The sequence below is a fragment of the Stylophora pistillata genome, chromosome 5, assembly GCF_964205215.1.
Source record: "Stylophora pistillata chromosome 5, jaStyPist1.2, whole genome shotgun sequence".
Taxonomy (NCBI): Eukaryota; Metazoa; Cnidaria; class Anthozoa; order Scleractinia; family Pocilloporidae; genus Stylophora; species Stylophora pistillata.
Window position 1 is genome coordinate 5,623,129 of NC_142523.1, and position 17,777 is coordinate 5,640,905.

A 17,777-nucleotide genomic window follows, 5' to 3' on the forward strand; every position below is an offset into this window, starting at 1 on the left:
GTAAAATAGAAATAAAATGAAACCAAAGATGAACTGAAATCAAATCAAATTTAAATACTACCCGGACGAGCGCTGCCAGTAGTTTTTTTTTTTTCGCGGTCGGAAAAAAAAAATTTGTTCGTGGCCGAACGCTGCCACATGGCCGAGGGAATGCCAAACAAACCCAGAATGCACTACCATCAAAAAGTTCAGTGAGAAGCAATTTCTGGGTCGAATAATTCATACCCATGTCCTTGTATGTCTAGCAGCATGAGATTTTTGTCTGACTTTTCATAAGAAAAATGGGTTATACTTTGAGCCTTCTGACCCATAACATCTGTTTCCTCGACACAACAATCACCAGTATTGTTTAAGTACTTGGTAAACTGTCCATCAATAATCTTCTCCACGGTCACAAATTCTCCTTTATCATCTTCACCGTAGTATATCTTTCTATACCTTAGGACCTCTCCAAATGCATGTTTTCCAATGATTTTTTGTTCCAACTGGCGAGCAAAATTCCTTGCAAGAAGATGCATCTGAACCGCCTTTTGGGTGAGTTGTTGGACAGTTTGCCTAATGTCATTTATTCCCTTCACAGCATCAGGAAGGTATCTTTTAATTACCCAGGTAGTCCCCTTGAACTGTGGTGCTTTGTGGTTGCTTTGCATGCATTGCGAAACCCACCGTGAGCAAACGGCTCTTATTCTTCGTTGAATTCGACAGTTATTATTATACAGCTCCTTTCCTTTAATTTTTGTGTTGTATCTCCTGCATCACGCTTCTTCCCTCTTTTCGCAGTCACTTTCTCTTTTAAGTTTTCCACGCGGCATCCGCCATACTAGAATCTTGAAAGGCATCCTGCAAATAATTCTGGGTTTGTTTGGCAGCCCTCGGCCCTCCGACCGCGAAAAAAAAAAAAAAAAAAAAAACTAGTGGCAGCGCTCGGCCGGGTAGTATTTAATTTTGATTTCATTTCATTTATCTTTGGTTTCATTTTACTTCTATTTTACATTTTACTTTCACTTGCTTTTATTTTTGAAAAGAAAAATGAGAAATAAATCGAAATTAAAACAAAAATAATTCCTATAAATTTGAATATTTTTAATGGCAGTTCTCGGCCACCATACATGTGATTGCGTGATGCTACGACTTCCGCCATTCACATGCCGTTTTTAGATTCTGTAACTTCTTACAACAATTCATCGCTACCTATTTTTCTGAAAAGCTAAAGAAACATTTTTAACAAAATAAATTCAACTGTCTTATCAAAATGTGTAAATGTTCAAATTCTGCTATTTCATTAGGTACAACATTTAAATGTGCCACATAACATTGCATGGAAACCAATCATTTTTTGTAAATAGTAGGTTCCGTCAAAGGGAAGGCCAACGCTAGGTAAGAGTTTTTGTCATGATGGTAACGTTACTGTTATGTTATTCCCTCAACATACTGACACATGTAACTACCATAGAAGTCAACATGGTTTTGTGAATAGTTTTTTTCACTCCACATTTACTAAGTAATTCACTGATTTTATTATCTCGAATTTTTCTTCATTTTCTTGTATCTGTTCGACAAAGACTAGGTTCAAATTTTCTACAAAGTTGCCTGAGATTCTTGCGTCAATGTTGTCCAATTCAGGTTTTGCTCCCAATTCAAAGCTAAGAGGACTGGCAGAGATAAGGAAGAACTCTTTCGAGTTGGGATTTATTTCGACAAACTACATAGATCACAACAGACATTCAGCGAAGAGATATGGTGTGTTTAAAAGCTTCCCCATAAACTCCCCTTTCCCCAAAATGTGTGCAAAAGGAGTCGTGTGTGGAGCAAAGGTCAACTGACCATTGATACATTAATTTTCCTGGCAGATATCGTGTCCCTACGATAAGTGGTAAAAGAAGTTGGCATACCACCCATTACTAGCTTGTCAACAACCCTCCACTTAACATAATAAACAGAAATCTTGCAATTTATTTGTTTCTATTTCTGAAGATTCATACAGTGTACAGGCGAGAGAACAATAGGACACGTAGTCCCCCACTAGGTTCACCGGCCTAAACCAATCCCAACCCACCCCAGGGAAGGACATCCATCACACAGTAATCTCGTGCGTGGGAAATTTAACGTCTCCTACCCCTAACCCTGCAGGAGATAGGACCTCCTTTTATTCGTCCTTATCCGAGAAGACTAGAATATCTAACCATTTCTTGATGTTATAGAGAGGTAGCATATTCTTCTCAATTATTTTTAAGACCTTGAGTGTTGGTCCAGCTGGGGCTCAAACCCTCGACCTCCCGCACAACAGTCCAGCGCTCTATCTACTGAGCTAACTGGGAGGCGGTCTATCATCTCTAATAGATTACTTCCAACGTCCCCCTTAACCCCCCCCCCTCCCAAAAAAAAAACAGTGTTACCACAAATTTTGAGATCATTTTGTAAAACCAAGCGACATTGAAACAGGGCAGAGGGGGAGATAAATCAAAGTATTAGAAAAACTTCAAACAGTAGTAGAGCATGCCAAGACTTTTACCGTTCATTGTACTTAAGGCTAGTAGAGCATATCGGACATGATTTAAATCAATAATAACTTTGTGAACTCATACATATGTTTAATCACAAAGCAAATTGAAACTATGCATGAACAGAGTAAGTCAGTTCGACAGATTAAAAGTGACCAGAAGGAAAGGAATGTAGAAACTGGACCTTCTTTTCCTACTTTAACCAAAATTTTGACAACATCAACATTAACCACTGCCCACAAACACAGAACTTTACAAGCAATGACAGAGCTGTCAATTGCTGCCAAAACACCAGGAAAAAGCATGTAGTGCTGTGTTCCACATTAAACATAGATCCTGACCAAAAGATCTTCCAATCCATTCTCAACTCCATGTTCCTTGATGCAGATGTATCTTACATTTTTTCTCTAGATATTTAAAAAAGTTTTTTGTCTAAATATGGCTATGTGACATCACTGTGACATCACTGTGGCTCCTGCCCTTGACCTTTGTACACATCACTCACACAGACCCATTGCCCCTCTAGAGACTCCTTCCATAAGCTCACCTGTGGAAGGAAAAGAAATTTAACCACCACAATGCAAGGCTCCAATAACAAAATGCAAATAAACAAAATATTACGTGTTTAAAAACCCTCTATTTTCTCTCTTTTAATTTTCTCCAAAATCGCCCCATAACTTATCAATATCACTTATTCCTACCTCCCCAAAAACCAACATTCTAAATTCCGCTTCAACCTGGAAAAAGTGGACAGGAAGAGCCACATTCTAGAATGTCCACTGCTCAATCCCAGATTAGAGGAACAAAATAAGATGACAACACACCAACTCTGAGGGTGATATGCAAGGGACAGACATGTTGCATAGAGAGTTGCATTTGTTGGTTTCTACTGACTTGCATAATGAACTATACTGCAAAATGAGGCCTGTGTGTAGTCTGACTTATTCCCATATTTCTGACAGCTAAGAAACAATGATTTTTGTATACCTTGTTATCTCCTCCAGATACAGCTAAAATACTGCCAGTGACTGACCAACTGACATGCCACACAACATCCCCAAACTTCTTTACAACCTATAGAGGAAATAGACACCATACTTCGTACATACTCATGTATAAAAATGAAGACCTCTACAATTATAATTTTTTCAAGGTCACTGATTTGAAAAATTCTCAACTTTTACCAAAACCTCCTGCCTTCCTTACTGTAATTCATTCAACTAATCACTAAGTTGTTTCAAAAAACGAGTTGGCCATCGCAAACTTATTCTGGTACATTTGCCAGCCAAAACCTTATTGGCACTAGAAAGGTAGACTTGAAAAGCTTAAAAAAAACATTGAATTATAACATTCCAAAATTCTAAAATACCTTAGAAGCCCATGTTCCTCCATTAATTTCATCCTTTGTCCAGATTACAACACGACAATCCTGCATAGTATTCCAACAAAATAATTTGGTTATATCAACTAAGCTGAAATTGTAAATTGGCCACCGTAATGAGTTAAAAAGCTGATGTTTCAAGCATTAGCCCTTCGTCAGAACAAATTACCTTGTTACCCCCATCGACGCAGCACCACAATTTCTTTAAAAACTTTCAGCCTTTATTCCAACAAAACAATTTGTGAACTATTTTACACCCCATTACATCAGCATGCATATTCTCCATACTGCTCTCTATACATTTCCTAAGGTGCTGACAAGGAGAATTTGTGTAACTATCAAGAGCTTGTTTAGTTGTTGATCATTTCCTATATTCTTGTGACCTTAATGTGTGATTCGGGGGCGATATTGTAAGGAGAAATTAGATGTTAGTCGCTCTTAGGGCTCAAAGGGTTAATTTCATGTTCTTTCTCCTCTTTTACCATTACAACACCTCACATTTGGTCTTTGAAAAACTTTCTCTGATCTCTTAGCAATCCTACATGTTGGGGGTTTTATTTTTGCAGTGTATCGACGCTTCAGCACTACAGTAACACATTCTCCTTTGGGATAATCATGTTCTACACCAAACTCAATTGAGGTTGACAATACAGCCTGAACAGTCCTTATTAACAAAGGATTTTATGTTTACTGGTACCACTGACTAAACACACCTGAGAGCATGTCGCTATGGTGCTAATAGGGAGACCAACATTAGGTGCCCAAGCAACATCTCTGACCCAGTCACTGTGTGCTTCTAGCTTTTCCTCCTCTTCCCATTGGCCATCAACTTCTCTATAATATTATCAAAACAACAGTGTCAAGATTTCACCAGGAATCTACTAGAATTTAAAGTCATCAATATCAGGGTGAAAATAAAAATATCTTAATATTTCATATTAGAGAACACATACTATTCATTCCATTTTCAGTCCTGTGGGTATCAATCCCTAGCCAGGTTTTTGGGACGGACTGGCACACTGCCTCAATCTCATGTGGGTATCTAACTGCCTCAATTTCATGCCAGACCATTGAAACACACTGGCTAAGCGAAGTCCTGCAGTTTCACTACCTTCAATCCCGATGCCATGGAAAGATATGTGGATAAATTTATCACACACAGAAAAAAATACTAATTCCTAGGCTGGCATGAAAACAATTTAATAATCCATGATCAATGCTAGTACATGTATTTGACTTACTTCCATACTTTTACCAAATTATCACATCCCCCTGTGACAAATCTTTTCACTGAAGGATCTGACTTTGCCCCAGGCTAGCATATAGAGAGAAAAAAAAACACAAAATGCAGTCAGCATCAACAGAATAGAAACAATGTCCAGTATTCTCACTGATTCATTCAAAGTAAGGACAGTGACTAGTGGCAAGAATTAATTAGCAATAACTATCAGTTCCACTTCTAAACCCTTCAACCTCTAATAACATCTCAGGGCTTGACACTAACAGTAGCCAACTAGCCACAGACTAGTACATATTCAGTTTTAGCAAGTGGCTTTTGATTTCCAATAGCCAGTTTGGCTAGTAAACAAACTGAAATTGATTCAACACCCAAGTTGTCACCAGCCACTTGGCTAGCAAGTTGAAAAGTTAGTGTCGAACCCTAGCATCTTTCAACAATATCACCTCCAAATCACACATTTAGGTCACAAGAATAATGAAAACTATCTCCAACTAGAGAAGCCCTTGATTGTTACGCAAATTCTCCAAATCAGTAGCTTAGAAAATGTACAGAGATCAGTATGGAGAATGTGCTCAGTGAGTTGACAGTTATAAGATCTCCTACCATAAACACTCCTTTTCGAGAAAGGGAGGAGAGCGTCTTTTACTTGCCCTTCATATCATCAAGAGGCCAAACAGTTTCCTTTTCTCTCTTTTTTTTTCTTTTTAAATTATAGCCAAAAACTATTTCCCTAGCAATCACCAATGCAAAACTATTGCAAACATTTTGCACACTAAGACATGTAAATCAAGGAAAAAAAAACAGTATCATTTAACTATACATCCAAGTAGTCATGAAATCAACCATGGATATCAATAGAAAAAAAAAAAAAACAAAAAAAAAACAAGCAGAAGATTTAATACAATTGTAATTGTGGTAATGATAGACTGGTTTTATCAACTGAGTTGATAACATAAATTAGCCAATGTAAAGCTGATGTTTTGAGCATTAACCCTTTGTCACAAAACACAAGTTTTAGAGACTCTTTACAGATGGAAATTTACTTTTATGTCATCAACTCAGTTGATGATTAATTAGTTAATTAAATTAATTACACATTAATTAATTAATTACACATTAATTTAATTAATTAATTAATTACACATTAATTAAATTAATTAATTACACATTAATTTGTATCAGCCATCACAGAAGCAGCATCACAGTTTCTTTATAGTCTTACTTACCCCCTCCAATAATGACCCTGGGTAGGCTGAGGGAGCCCAGCTAACAGCATTGCAACCAATCTAAACAGTAGAAAACAGGTCAGTTTATTATTAAACAGTAATCATACACATCCTTAGTGATTGTAATTCCTTCTAAGTTTATTATTGCTGCTCTTCTGTGTTTCTACCCAACTGCAAGTAGTCTCCTTTAAAATGAGTGTAGTTTTGCACAATACCAAAAAAACATTGATTCAAAATACTGTGACAGGTTTCTTTGAACCACTCACTCACGAGATCTACAGGGTTATCCTCGGTGTAAAAACCTGACAAGGTTTTCTTTGTTTCATGAGGTATTGTTTTGCTGTACGCTATTGTTTATAATTTTTGTTGTCTTTGTTTTACGTCACTCGTGAGCTTCACAGGTTTTTACACTGAAGATGAGCCAATCTAGAGGTAAATACCAACTCTCTTTACTTTCTGGCATTCTTTTCTTGTAATTTTAGCTCTCAGATTTCACTTTCAAATCAAAAAATATTTGTTTTCTCAATAATAATAATAATAATAATAATAATAATCCATTTATATAGCACTTTGTCTACAAGATTCAAAGGTGCTGTTTACAAAAATTTGATAAAGGTAGAAAGTAAAAATAATCACAACAAAGTGACATTAAAACGAGGCACCAACTACACAATAGATAAATGTACACGACAGATAGGAACTATTTATCGACTCATAAACATCACCATTCATAAGCTTGAATAAAAAGAAATGTTTTAAGTTTCGAATGACATTAGATTTTGTTGGACATTTAAGAATAAACACTAGCAAGAAAAACACACAACCTCCTATAGTTAGCCAACAATGCGTTGTATACAATTATAAATGTGATCTGTGTGATGCAGAGTACGTCAGGTACACCAGCCGGCATTTACATCAATGTATTTATGAGCACCGTAATTCGGCCATCGGCAAACATATAAACAACGACCACAGCCTACAAACCATCGGCGACCTGACCAAGCATTTCAACGTACTTAAAAAGTGCACCGGGAAACTGGACTGTTTAGTTCATGAAATGCTTTTCATAAAGAAGATGAAGCCCTCTTTGAACAAACAATCGGATTCCATACGCGCGAAACTATTTATTTAATAGTTTACATTTATGAACTCAACACGCACAATTATTTATTTAAATATTTTAAATATTTTAAACTTTTTACGTTTGCCACTTTCGTACGGTATAAATTAACTATTCATTTTTATTCTCTTCTCACTTGAGAATGATGACATGGAGTCATCGAAACGTTGTGTGTTTTTCTCGCTAGTGTTTATTCTTAAATGTTTCAAGTTTGCGTTTAAAATCGTTAATTGAGTTTGCAGATTTAATATCCTCAGGTAAGTTATTCCAAAGTTCTGGAGCAGCAACAGAAAAGGCTCGTTTACCATATGAATTGAGATTAAAAAAGAGTTTAAATAATAGATTTTTATTAGAGGATCTAAGATTGTGCTTGGGTGTATACAATTGAAGGAGTTCCTGTATATAGATTGGAGTGCAATCATGTAGCACTTTGTAGGTAATTAACATAACTTAAAATTCAATGCGAAGGGAAACAGGGAGCCAGTGAAGATCTCTCAGGACTGGAGTAATCACTTTTCTGCTTGAAAATGTATCTATGGACATTGTTAGGAAAAAAAATTCCTTCTCATGGATTGTAAGAGGAGATACTAAAGCCAACATTTTATGCATTAGCCCTTCATCTGAGTGAAAAATCTCTTGACAAATTCACATTATCAACTCTGTTGAATAAATCTCATTACTAATTCTCCTTGCTGTCTGCCATTCAATTCTCATAATGTGAGTTAGGAGAATTTTGTATTGGATCAATCTAAAATCCCCTAATTGATATTTTTCTTTATTCTCATCACCTGTCTGCTTGATGTTGTATTGATATTGTAAGGAGAAATTTTGTCTTGATCACTCATGAGAGTTAGAAGGTCACATTAACTGAACAGATGTGTACATGACAATTACAACACACAGGATCACAAATAAGGCCCTGCATGTGAACAGCATCATGTGTTACTCTTACTCACTAGCTACGACTTGACAGCATAGAAGCACGCATATCAAGACAACACACAGCAATGAGTGCTACAATAATTATTATAACATAACCAAAGTTAAGCCTGCACTCTGATTGGTCAATTTAGTGTCCCCCATTTGCCCATGGGTGTACGCTGCTGACGTGAGCAAATGCAAAGACTATTTTTCCGCGCGCGCTTGATTTTTCTGGTCGCCTAAGGGAACTCTTTAGCTACAATGTATCAATGTTATGTTATAAAACAAATGGTTAACACCACAGCGTACACTGTTGAGTTATGGATGCACCTGGGAGGTTTGCTAAGCACTCAAGAAGCTAGAGTCGCTCTCGGCTATCGCCTCGAGCAACTCTTACGCTTCTTTCGTGCTTAGCAACCTCCCGCGTGCATCCATTACTCAATAGTGTACGCTGTGGTGTTTACCATTTGTTAACTGCAGCTAACTGTTGCAACAGAGCACAATGTATAACATCCATATTTAGACATTACATATACTTACTGTGTGTGCATTATTTATTTTTGTTGTTTCCCACTGCCCATCACCTAAAGATAAGACAGAATAAAACATGTTTTGGAATCTGAGGATGGGAAAATGTCCATTCCAGCAAAATAATATTGTTAAATGTACAATGTACAGCTGTACCTGTTTGATGTTTACCATTGTCTGTTAGACTCTCCAAATACTTTTTAGTTGCACACTGAGGTAATATTTTTTAGGAGAATACTTCTCCTCTAAGAATAAAGCTCATAACACAACGAATGCAAATTGCAAATTCTTCAGTAGCATTCAAACTTACTACAGAAGCCTTGAAAAGGTAACACGATTCTCACCTGAACTGCTTATGATAGAGATGGAGCCATCAGATGACCCACAAGCTAGCATCAAACCATAGTCTGGAGAAGCCCAGGATATAGCATTTACTGAAAAAAGGACAAAAAAACAAATTATAACAACCCTTTAAAAGAAAAGGACGTATGTATCCATATTTATATGCAAGCTCAAGAAAGCATGGACACAAATATCCATGTCCTGTATTGGTCCGTGCTCTCTTTACATTCATCATGTAAAAAAATGTTTTTGTTTTTTTTTTTTTTTTCACCATAATATCTGCCAAACTGCTACAAACAATTTTATCATTGTTTGTGCTGACCATGATTGTTCAGAGGTACATATACTGTACAAGCTAAGCAGAGGGATCAGGTTTACATGTAGGGAAGTTAACTTTCCATACTTTGACACGTTCCCATTTATTTAAAAATCAATAAAGGCTGATAGTTTCTAAAGAAACTGTTTGGGGCTGCATTGATGGGGGTAAAGAAATAATTTGAATGTATCAACAAAGTTGAAATGGTAAATTTGCCACCATTACGATTATAAAAGCTGACGTTTCGAGCGTTAGCCCTTCGTCAGAGCTCCTTTTTCTGCCTTTAAAAGCACACACAACCCACAATTCCCCTTTTCGCTCCGACGAAGGGCTAACGCTCAAAACGTCAACTTTTATAATCATAACGGTGGCAAATTTATCATTACAACTTTGTTGATATATTCATATTATTTAAAAATCAAACTTGTTGCATACCTGACGAATCATGATTACAAAATTCTTGAAGCTTTGTCCAACCATTACTTGTTTCTTTCCATAAAATAACCTGAACAATTAAAGTTAAATGTTCATTTTGTGACTTGCGGTCTCAAGTGTTGCCATTCTACTATGAACCTTTAATCAAGGCCATGGTCTAAGAAAAATTGAAGGGAGCCCAGTGCTCTGAAACTGTGAAATCCAGGGTGCCCAACATATGTTTTGTTTGAAAAAACGAAGATTCCTGAGTCGACCAAGAGCAAAAGTAAGGCACCAGGGGCCACCAGGTGTTGCTAGACCACGGCCCTGCCTTTAATCCCTAAGATTAGCATCTTGTTTCTCCTAACAGTATCACCCCTTAACCAAACATTAACGTTATGAGAATATAGGAAATAACTGCACACTCAAGAAGCTCTTGATTGTTAGACAAATTCTCCTAACAAGCACTATTACGTATAGAGAACTGTATGGAGAATTTGAATATTGACGTTAAGGTGTGACAGGTAAATATAAATATCTTTTTACAAAAAAAAGAAAGATGAAAAATCCACCCACCTTTCTATCATATGAACATGAAGCCAAGAGATTTCCAAACTTAGGATGTGCCCAACTCACTGACCACACTGGGCCTTCATGTCTATTGATAGAGAGTTATTGCTTTCAGCACCACATACTCCCACATAGTAATAAAAAAAGGCTTTGAAATGCTATACATTGTGTATCCCAAAACATCCCAAAACAAAGTCATGCATGCAAACAGGAGCCAACAGCTGCTGAGGGTATGTGTACCTTAACTATACCATTCAGCTGTCAACCTAACCAATTTCTGTTTTCTATTTCTTACATATTCAAAAATTAAAACCAGTTATATGTTTCCCACAAAATTAGATGTAATGTTGCAATATATTGTACTAAGAAGATTTTAAGGGTTGTCATTAGAATCTGGTGGAAGAAACCCACAGGCTGTCAGACCATTTTGCGTTGCCTTATACATAAATTGTGATAAAGACAGAAAATATGTATTTTTGAATTGATTCCAACAACAAGGTATCACTATAAAGAGTTGAAAGAGTCAAAAGTATGTCCCAAACAGCTGGAAACCACCCCTAACAGACTTTCAAATTTTTCTTGGGGAGCATGATCTCATACAAAGCAACAATGCTTCCATTTATCCACACACTCAATTCAGATCATACATTTATAGCCTTTTCTTGTGACAACTCTGCATCGGAAAGGGTTAGTCTATTCAGATTAGAATGACTTGAGTAAAACAAAACAAAGGTTCAAAACCTTACTTTGCGAAAGATCGCCATTTGGCAAGGATGTCAATAGGAGCTGGTCACCAGCCAACTAGCTGGTAGCCAGTCAACCATTTCGCATTTTTACCCTGTCTTGTGAAATTGAAACAATAATTTACCAGAAACAGGTTTAGATGCATCAATTGATTCTACATCAGAATTTGCTTGAGGGTTTGTGTGAACTTTGTGAATTACCTGGGAAATTTTAACTAAATTGTTTGCAGTCTTACATGTACTGTACTCTAATGAAATGATATCACCTCCATGATAGCCTGGCCACCCTGTACTTCTTATCTTCCAACTACTGTCAAATTCATCCACACCCGACTGGTCAGGAATACCAACCGACCAACCTGATTCTCACACTTACCCTCTCAAAGTGGCTACTAGAGTTTGATTTGTCCCACTGATCTCGAAAATCCTAACTGTCCGGTCAGATGAGCATGTTGCCAGCTTCTTGCCATAATAATCCATTTGTGCATCATGCTAAACAAATCATAAACAAAGATAATGTGAGAAACGATCTGCAATTTGTTTTTCAAAAACCATGGTTAGCTTACAGAGTTATGAAAAAATTCTGATTTATGATTCCACAATTATTCTTTATAATCTGTTTACATTTGCTATTTTTGAAACGTTTAAACCGATCAAAAAGTCCTTTGTGTACTTCACAAATTTCTCTTTATTTCAGTTTAAGATTTAACTAGCTGGTGTAACAAAACTTCCATTAAGAAAATCGTTGTATTTTAGAGTTATGGAATACATTTGACGCTACTTAAAACCGCTTACAAGTCAGTACTACTACCCCACATGTCCTTTGGTTCATTATTTATCATTTGAAGGATCGACTTCCCGAATCAGTTGACAATTTTAAAATAATTACGCTCGTTTCTGGGAATTCTGAAACTTCTATGACATTTACTCACGATCATATCCTCGTGTGAGGTATCCACTGTATTTAGCACAGACACCTTCATGATGAAGAAGAAGAACACCACATTCAAACAACAGGTTACCGGTTCAATAAATGGCTCCTTAGAAGCAATTATAATGCAGGAAAATGCCAAAACAATTCATGCCTCACCATTTTTGTCCACTCTCGATTCTCAACGTGGCAGAACAACCTCGATTTCGTTCCAGACGCAGAGTAACCGCTCCTTCTGTGCTTGGTAACCCTACAAACGACCAAGCGCGCAAGATTTGAAAACCGTTCAAAAATGGCAGAAACTTTGAAAACACCTTCGACATCTGCAGTAAATTCTACAAGGGTGGGAAAGTTTACGCGCCTTAGTGCCAGGAATAGAAATCATAAGTCTGATCGAACTCCTTGGCTTTCAAGAAGACATACACCCTACGTGAAAACGCCAAAAACAGGGCGTACTACCCGAAGCCACACAGACGGTGACTGCGGATCGAGAGAAAACCTTCGATCGAAAATTACATCGGCCGAAATCGAAAGAAAAACATCAAATTCAAAGGATTACAAGAGATCAACTAATGAACTTACAAAGAATACAAGAAATATTGAACAGATACAAGATCCAGTTCGAGATATCGTGGGTAAAACACTGCGGGTGTATCAGGCTTCCCCTCTTCACAACTTTGATCGGAAGATCAGAAGATCTTTGGAGACCTATGGGAACCAACTGTCAGCTTTTCTACAGCTAGAAACGGAAAAACAGCTCCTATTTGACGAAAATGGAAATATAAGAGATAGGAAATTCAAAGTGCAATTCTCTGTTCATAACGATATTTCAGCTGAAGGCTCAAAATTTTCAGCTGTGCATGTGAAAATATTGGTCTGCAGTACCGTCAGTCCATCGTCAAAGCCTCTGGAGGAAATGGAACCGTTTATTCCGATTTTGTCAACTATGTTTTGCTCTGTGGGAAGCGCGGAAGAGGAGGACGCCAGACTTCAAGAACACTTTACCTGTCTACCTATCTGCCTAATCAACGGGCCTGTTAATTTCTCTAAACTGTTGATCAGCTGGTTTCAAAGCCAGTTCGATTGTAGAATTACCCCAATGACTTTCTCATCTGTGGAACTTGGTTGGTATTTCTCGCTATGGGCTGGCATGTGTTCGCCTGAGAAATCTTCGACAATCGAACTTTGCTATGATGCATCATCGGTGGGAGGTCTCACCAGAATCTTTTACAGCATCGAGGGCAGGGATGCTAAACAACTTTGGGATATTGTCCATGTGAGCAATTCGTGTATTTTTACGGAAGAAGAATCCGTGACATTTCTCGAGGCATTGAAGAAACATTTTTATTACCATTTCAATATCAATTTGGAAGGACTACCTTTAACAAGAGTGCGTACTGCTGTGGCGTTCGTGGCATGCGAGGGAAAGCTTAAAATTGTGCATCCTCGCTTTACTGATCATATTTTAGAGCAGCTGACAAGAGCAGCGTTAACTAAGGAATTTTACGGAAGATTGTGAAAATGATTTTTAAAGCGAAGCTCGGATTCTAGTCTAAATTTGGCAACCAAGATTTTCGGAGATTGACCTGATTGTCACGCAATCATGTTATGGCAGAAAGCTTGTGTGACAAGGCCTCCAAATGTAGCTCCTTCAAAAAAGGAAGTACCAGCATCTTTTTATCATTTTAGAATACAACAAGAAATCAAATTCCTTCATAATTATGTAGCTATCAGGATACCAGAAAGCAAATGCAAGTTATAACAAAGACTGAGAGTGAAATAATTTTAAGGTTTCACTTTTCATTTTATCACCTCATCAAATTTTACAAAGTTGTAAATAAGTACCTTTTTTATTTGCTTTCATTCACATTCAAAAGTTTTGTAAGCCAACTGATTTACTGAAACTAAAATCATAATTACCTTAAGTAAATTCTCTTTTGAACCTCCAGTTGTAAACATCTGGCTTTCTTGCTTAAATTCCAAATGACAAAAAAAACTATTTGGATGTAAATAGAATGCCAACTGTATACTATCACACAGACTTCTGCAAGTTTATGGTTTGGCCACATCATTGGTCAATACAGCCTTCTATGTTTTAATATGCTATTAGGATCAGACTTTGCATTTTGGGGAATTGCAACCAATTGATCAACTTTAAATGAAACTGATTACTAGATTTCCTATTGTTAATATTTTTCAGATGTATTTTGAACTAAATGAAAAGAATAAAGTTTGTCATGAGTGTAAAAGAATGTTCCAAAATGGTTTATTTACCAATGACAAAGTGAAGCAGAAGCTCACAAACCCACGTCATTCCACTTGGGACCTTAGTCTTAGCGTGGGACCTTAGGGATGGGGCAGAGAGTGAGTAGCATGAGATGAAATCTAACTATACCGTGGAAAATGACAACGTGAGGCCAAATTGTAAAACCATTACTGCCTATTACATAGAGCATTGAACGAAAAACTGGTTGAGAATACAGTACGTGGTGTGATACTTCAGGATAACCTATCAGAACGGAACCTTCATTTTGACAACTTGTCAGCAAAAGCCACTAGTTGATTATACATTTTATGAGTCTGCAAATACTTCGGTTTCTCCAAAGAGCAGACAAAGCTATTCGATTCATTGATTGTCCTTGTTTTAATACCGGATAGAAACTTGGGGAATGGCCTATCAGAGCTAATATCTTGATCGGTTAGACAAAAACTCCTGCCTCTTAGCCATATATTTTAAATTGGCACTTAAGCTTTCTTACTGATAGAAGACAAGGGGTTGTCTACAAAAACATTGCTTGTGATTGGATCGATGTGAACAAAGGCACTACGCAAGGAAGTGTTAGTGGCCCCTATTTATTTTATATATTCATAAATGATCTGCATACAGATCCAGCGTCTAACTCTTCGCTGTCTAAGGATGCAGATGATTCCACTCTAATTTTTCGTTTTTGGAAGGTGATACCAATAATACAGTTCGTGCAGTCAACAACTTTACAGAATGGTCAATAATTGCATGAAATGTAATTTTTCCACCTGTAAAGAAATGGTGTTCCAAAAGAAAGGCTACAATAATGTACTAGAGACAGCTGTACAGAACATCCCACAACATCCAGAACTATGTATTTTAGGGGTTGCATTTCAGGAAAATTGTAGGTTCTCTATTTGCATCAAGAATAAGCTGGCCGCAGCTAATAAATGCCTGTTTACTGGGAATTGGGGGGAGCGGGCATCTTCAAACAAGTTTCCTTCCATTGTTTGTAAACTGCTGATGCAGTCCGGCCAAAGTCCCCTGAAAAAGTGTTGTGATGCACATTTGATCATATCCACATGTTAATTTGTGCAATATAAAAATTAAATTATTATTATTATATGGCAAATATAGGCTAGACATTTTTAAAACTTGTTTTTACAGTTTTTCAGAGTAAGAGTGTCATTTCCCTTCTCATATATTTTTTTAATGTAATTTACTTTTTTAAGGGTAATTTCTATGCACGTTTTTTGAAATTCTTTTAATACGAACTAGTAGTTGCTTTCACGATTTTTATATGAAGGCCGTTTTTGTTATCAAAGTTAGTTTGGGTCTGATACGAGTCTGATCCCAAAGAACCGAATTTAACAGATGTGTTCCGTATCAATTAATTTGGAAATGTACGAGAGGAAAAACCATTACCCACGCGAAGTTATTGTAATATTTTAAGCTTTAAAATAAAGTTAATATTTAAAAAAAATTATTATTATTATGTCGCAGAGAAATCAACTGAATGCTACATTCTAATCAGGCAGCACAGGGCGAAAACCGTAACCTGTGCGCCATGGAGTAAAAAATAAATGTACATTAACTAATCCTAAAAAGCTTTTCCGTTGTGTCTACGGTCCTCCTTCTAACAGGAATTCAAACTGCCACCTTGAAAGTCCGGGCAATATTCAGCGTGCTCGAGAGCACTGCCCTCTGCATCTTTCGCAGTACGTCTGTGCTTCTGCATCCCACCCGCTCGCGCATCATGACATCCAGCTCCCGTGTCCACCCCCCGAGGGCATCCATAATGATGTTATATTGCTTCACCTCGTAGCCTGGGAACTGCTGCCTTAGTTCCCAGCGAAGGGGTCCGTACTTCAGTGTCTTCTCTTCATCCTTTCTTGTCCGATTGTTAACCCACGGGCAGCTCATTTCCAGCGTCACAACTCTCTTACACATATGATTTACAATGCGTGCATCCACCCTATTGCATCTGACCTCTTGTTGATCAGCATATATAGGGACATCCCAATAAGCTTTAACATTCTCTGACTCATACACGGGCTTCGGCTTGTCGGGTGAGTACCAGGGTGGTATCTCGTCTATAAATCCCTCATCATACAACAGTTCGTAAAACAGTACCTTCAGTGCTGCGTCGTGTCCAGAGAGATACTTATTATTAATATTATTATTATTATTATTATTATTATTATTATTATTATTATGTGGCAGTTAAAACGTCTGGATGCCAGAACCTATATACACAAAGCTGGGCGTCTAGGACGTGGCCAGCTAACATGTTTAGAATTTACATATGTACCCCCCCCAAAAAAAAAAAAAATAAAAACTTATACAAAATGATAAAAAAAAAAGAAACTTATAAAAACAAAAAAACCCTAGTGGCTAGTCCCTAATGTCTTAAAAACTCAACAAAATAACACATGGCTAAGAAGAAGTCTTCAACTCATGACTTTCAAAGATCTTGCAATCTTGAGTGAACTGCTGACTACAGACTTCTGCATTCTACCTAACACTGCTGTACTCCTTTCTGATCCAACAAGCTCCCTGACGCTCTTCTTTAGGTCTTTCGAGTACCCTCCCAGGACATCGATGATTATGTTGTACTGAATGATATTAAAACTCGGGTACTGTCTCTTGAGCTCTAGACGAAGCGGGGCGTACTTCATGATCTTCTCCTCGTCTTTGTGGTCCCGATTGTCTACCCATGGGCAGCTCATCTCCAGCAGTGTTAACGTCTTGCGCGCCTTGTCAACTATCCGACCGTCTATCCTGTTGGCCCTGACTTCCGTCTGGTCTGCAAAGACTGGAACATCCCCGTATGCCGTCACCTTCTCTCCCTCATAGATGGGTTTGGGTTGGGTGGGTGAATACCATGGAGGTACCGTGTTAACAAGCCCATGATCCCTCAATAGCTCGAAAAAGAGGATCTTAAATGCTGCGTTGTGCCTAGTAAGGTACGCAGTCTGAGCAAGCGCACTATACCCTGCTAGCACATGTGCCACACTCTCCTGTCCCTTCCCGCATAGTCTACACCTCACATCCGAGTCACCGCTTGTCTTAGCTTTTCTGGTGGTATAGACCTTTGTCGGGAGGAGCTGTTGGTATAACTCCTCAAGTGCTGCTATTGTGTAAGTGGGAGCAGTTCTCCATTCACACAATAGTGAGAAACAGCTCCTGTCGAGCTGATCGTCTTGCCACCGATTGGCCACTAACTTGCCTTGCCATCTCTGTTCTTCGATCCCCTGGCGACGCTTAGTATACAAGGCTTTCTTGGCGAACACTCCGAT

At 37.7% G+C, this 17,777-nt stretch overlaps 5 protein-coding genes across 6 annotated transcripts in view; 1 reads left to right on the forward strand and 4 right to left on the reverse strand.

The window, feature by feature from the left end:
• Window positions 1–188: 188 nt before the first annotated feature.
• LOC148729980 (transient receptor potential cation channel subfamily M member 6-like) lies at window positions 189–650 on the reverse strand. Its single transcript, XM_088761743.1, has one exon. It carries the CDS (start codon window positions 648–650, stop codon window positions 189–191), a length of 462 nt encoding a protein of 153 aa, XP_088617869.1.
• Window positions 651–1,928: 1,278 nt separating this feature from the next.
• LOC111346330 (protein SEC13 homolog) lies at window positions 1,929–12,482 on the reverse strand. Of its 2 annotated transcripts, XM_022953620.2 has the most exons (13): window positions 12,393–12,482; window positions 12,235–12,279; window positions 11,679–11,794; window positions 10,566–10,647; window positions 10,011–10,080; window positions 9,262–9,351; window positions 8,930–8,973; window positions 6,349–6,408; window positions 5,124–5,197; window positions 4,596–4,716; window positions 3,871–3,930; window positions 3,489–3,575; window positions 1,929–3,048 (listed from the first exon to the last, which is right to left on the reverse strand). In XM_022953620.2, the coding sequence occupies exons 1-13, from the start codon at window positions 12,393–12,395 to the stop codon at window positions 2,965–2,967; spliced, it is 936 nt and encodes a 311-aa protein (XP_022809355.1). In that variant the 5' UTR covers window positions 12,396–12,482; the 3' UTR covers window positions 1,929–2,964. The 2 variants fall into 2 exon arrangements, with proteins under 2 accessions (XP_022809355.1, XP_022809354.1); XM_022953619.2 differs by lacking the exon at window positions 12,393–12,482 and having other exon boundaries at window positions 12,235–12,386.
• Window positions 12,441–14,485, forward strand: LOC111346332 (centromere protein L). The gene has a single exon (XM_022953622.2). It carries the CDS (start codon window positions 12,526–12,528, stop codon window positions 13,750–13,752), a length of 1,227 nt encoding a protein of 408 aa, XP_022809357.2. The 5' UTR covers window positions 12,441–12,525; the 3' UTR covers window positions 13,753–14,485.
• Window positions 14,486–15,563: 1,078 nt separating this feature from the next.
• On the reverse strand, window positions 15,564–16,689 carry LOC148729981 (uncharacterized; the record flags this gene model as incomplete). The annotated part of the gene is made up of 1 exon (XM_088761744.1): window positions 15,564–16,689. A coding segment is annotated over one exon (564 nt), but the record flags the coding sequence as incomplete, so codon positions are not given.
• LOC148729982 (uncharacterized) overlaps window positions 16,653–17,777 on the reverse strand; it is a 1,461-nt gene continuing 336 nt past the window's right edge. Inside the window, exon 1 of the mRNA XM_088762230.1 lies at window positions 16,653–17,777. This exon is cut by the window's right edge and continues 336 nt beyond it. Coding sequence (XP_088618356.1) covers window positions 16,929–17,777 — 849 coding nt within the window. The 3' untranslated portion in view covers window positions 16,653–16,928.

Bases quoted from the DNA above. Each gene is read 5' to 3' on its own strand.
- LOC148729980 (XM_088761743.1), bottom strand. From the start codon at position 650: ATGCAAAGCAACCACAAAGCACCACAGTTCAAGGGGACTACCTGGGTA.
- LOC111346330 (XM_022953619.2), bottom strand. From the start codon at position 12,285: ATGAAGGTGTCTGTGCTAAATACAGTGGATACCTCACACGAGGATATG. The intron at 10,648-11,678 runs GTAAGTGTGAGA...CTCTATCAATAG, and splicing joins CTAGTAGCCACTTTGAGAGG to ACATGAAGGCCCAGTGTGGT. The intron at 4,717-5,123 runs GTAAGTCAAATA...ATAATATTATAG, and splicing joins AATTTGGTAAAAGTATGGAA to AGAAGTTGATGGCCAATGGG.
- LOC111346332 (XM_022953622.2), top strand. From the start codon at position 12,526: ATGGCAGAAACTTTGAAAACACCTTCGACATCTGCAGTAAATTCTACA.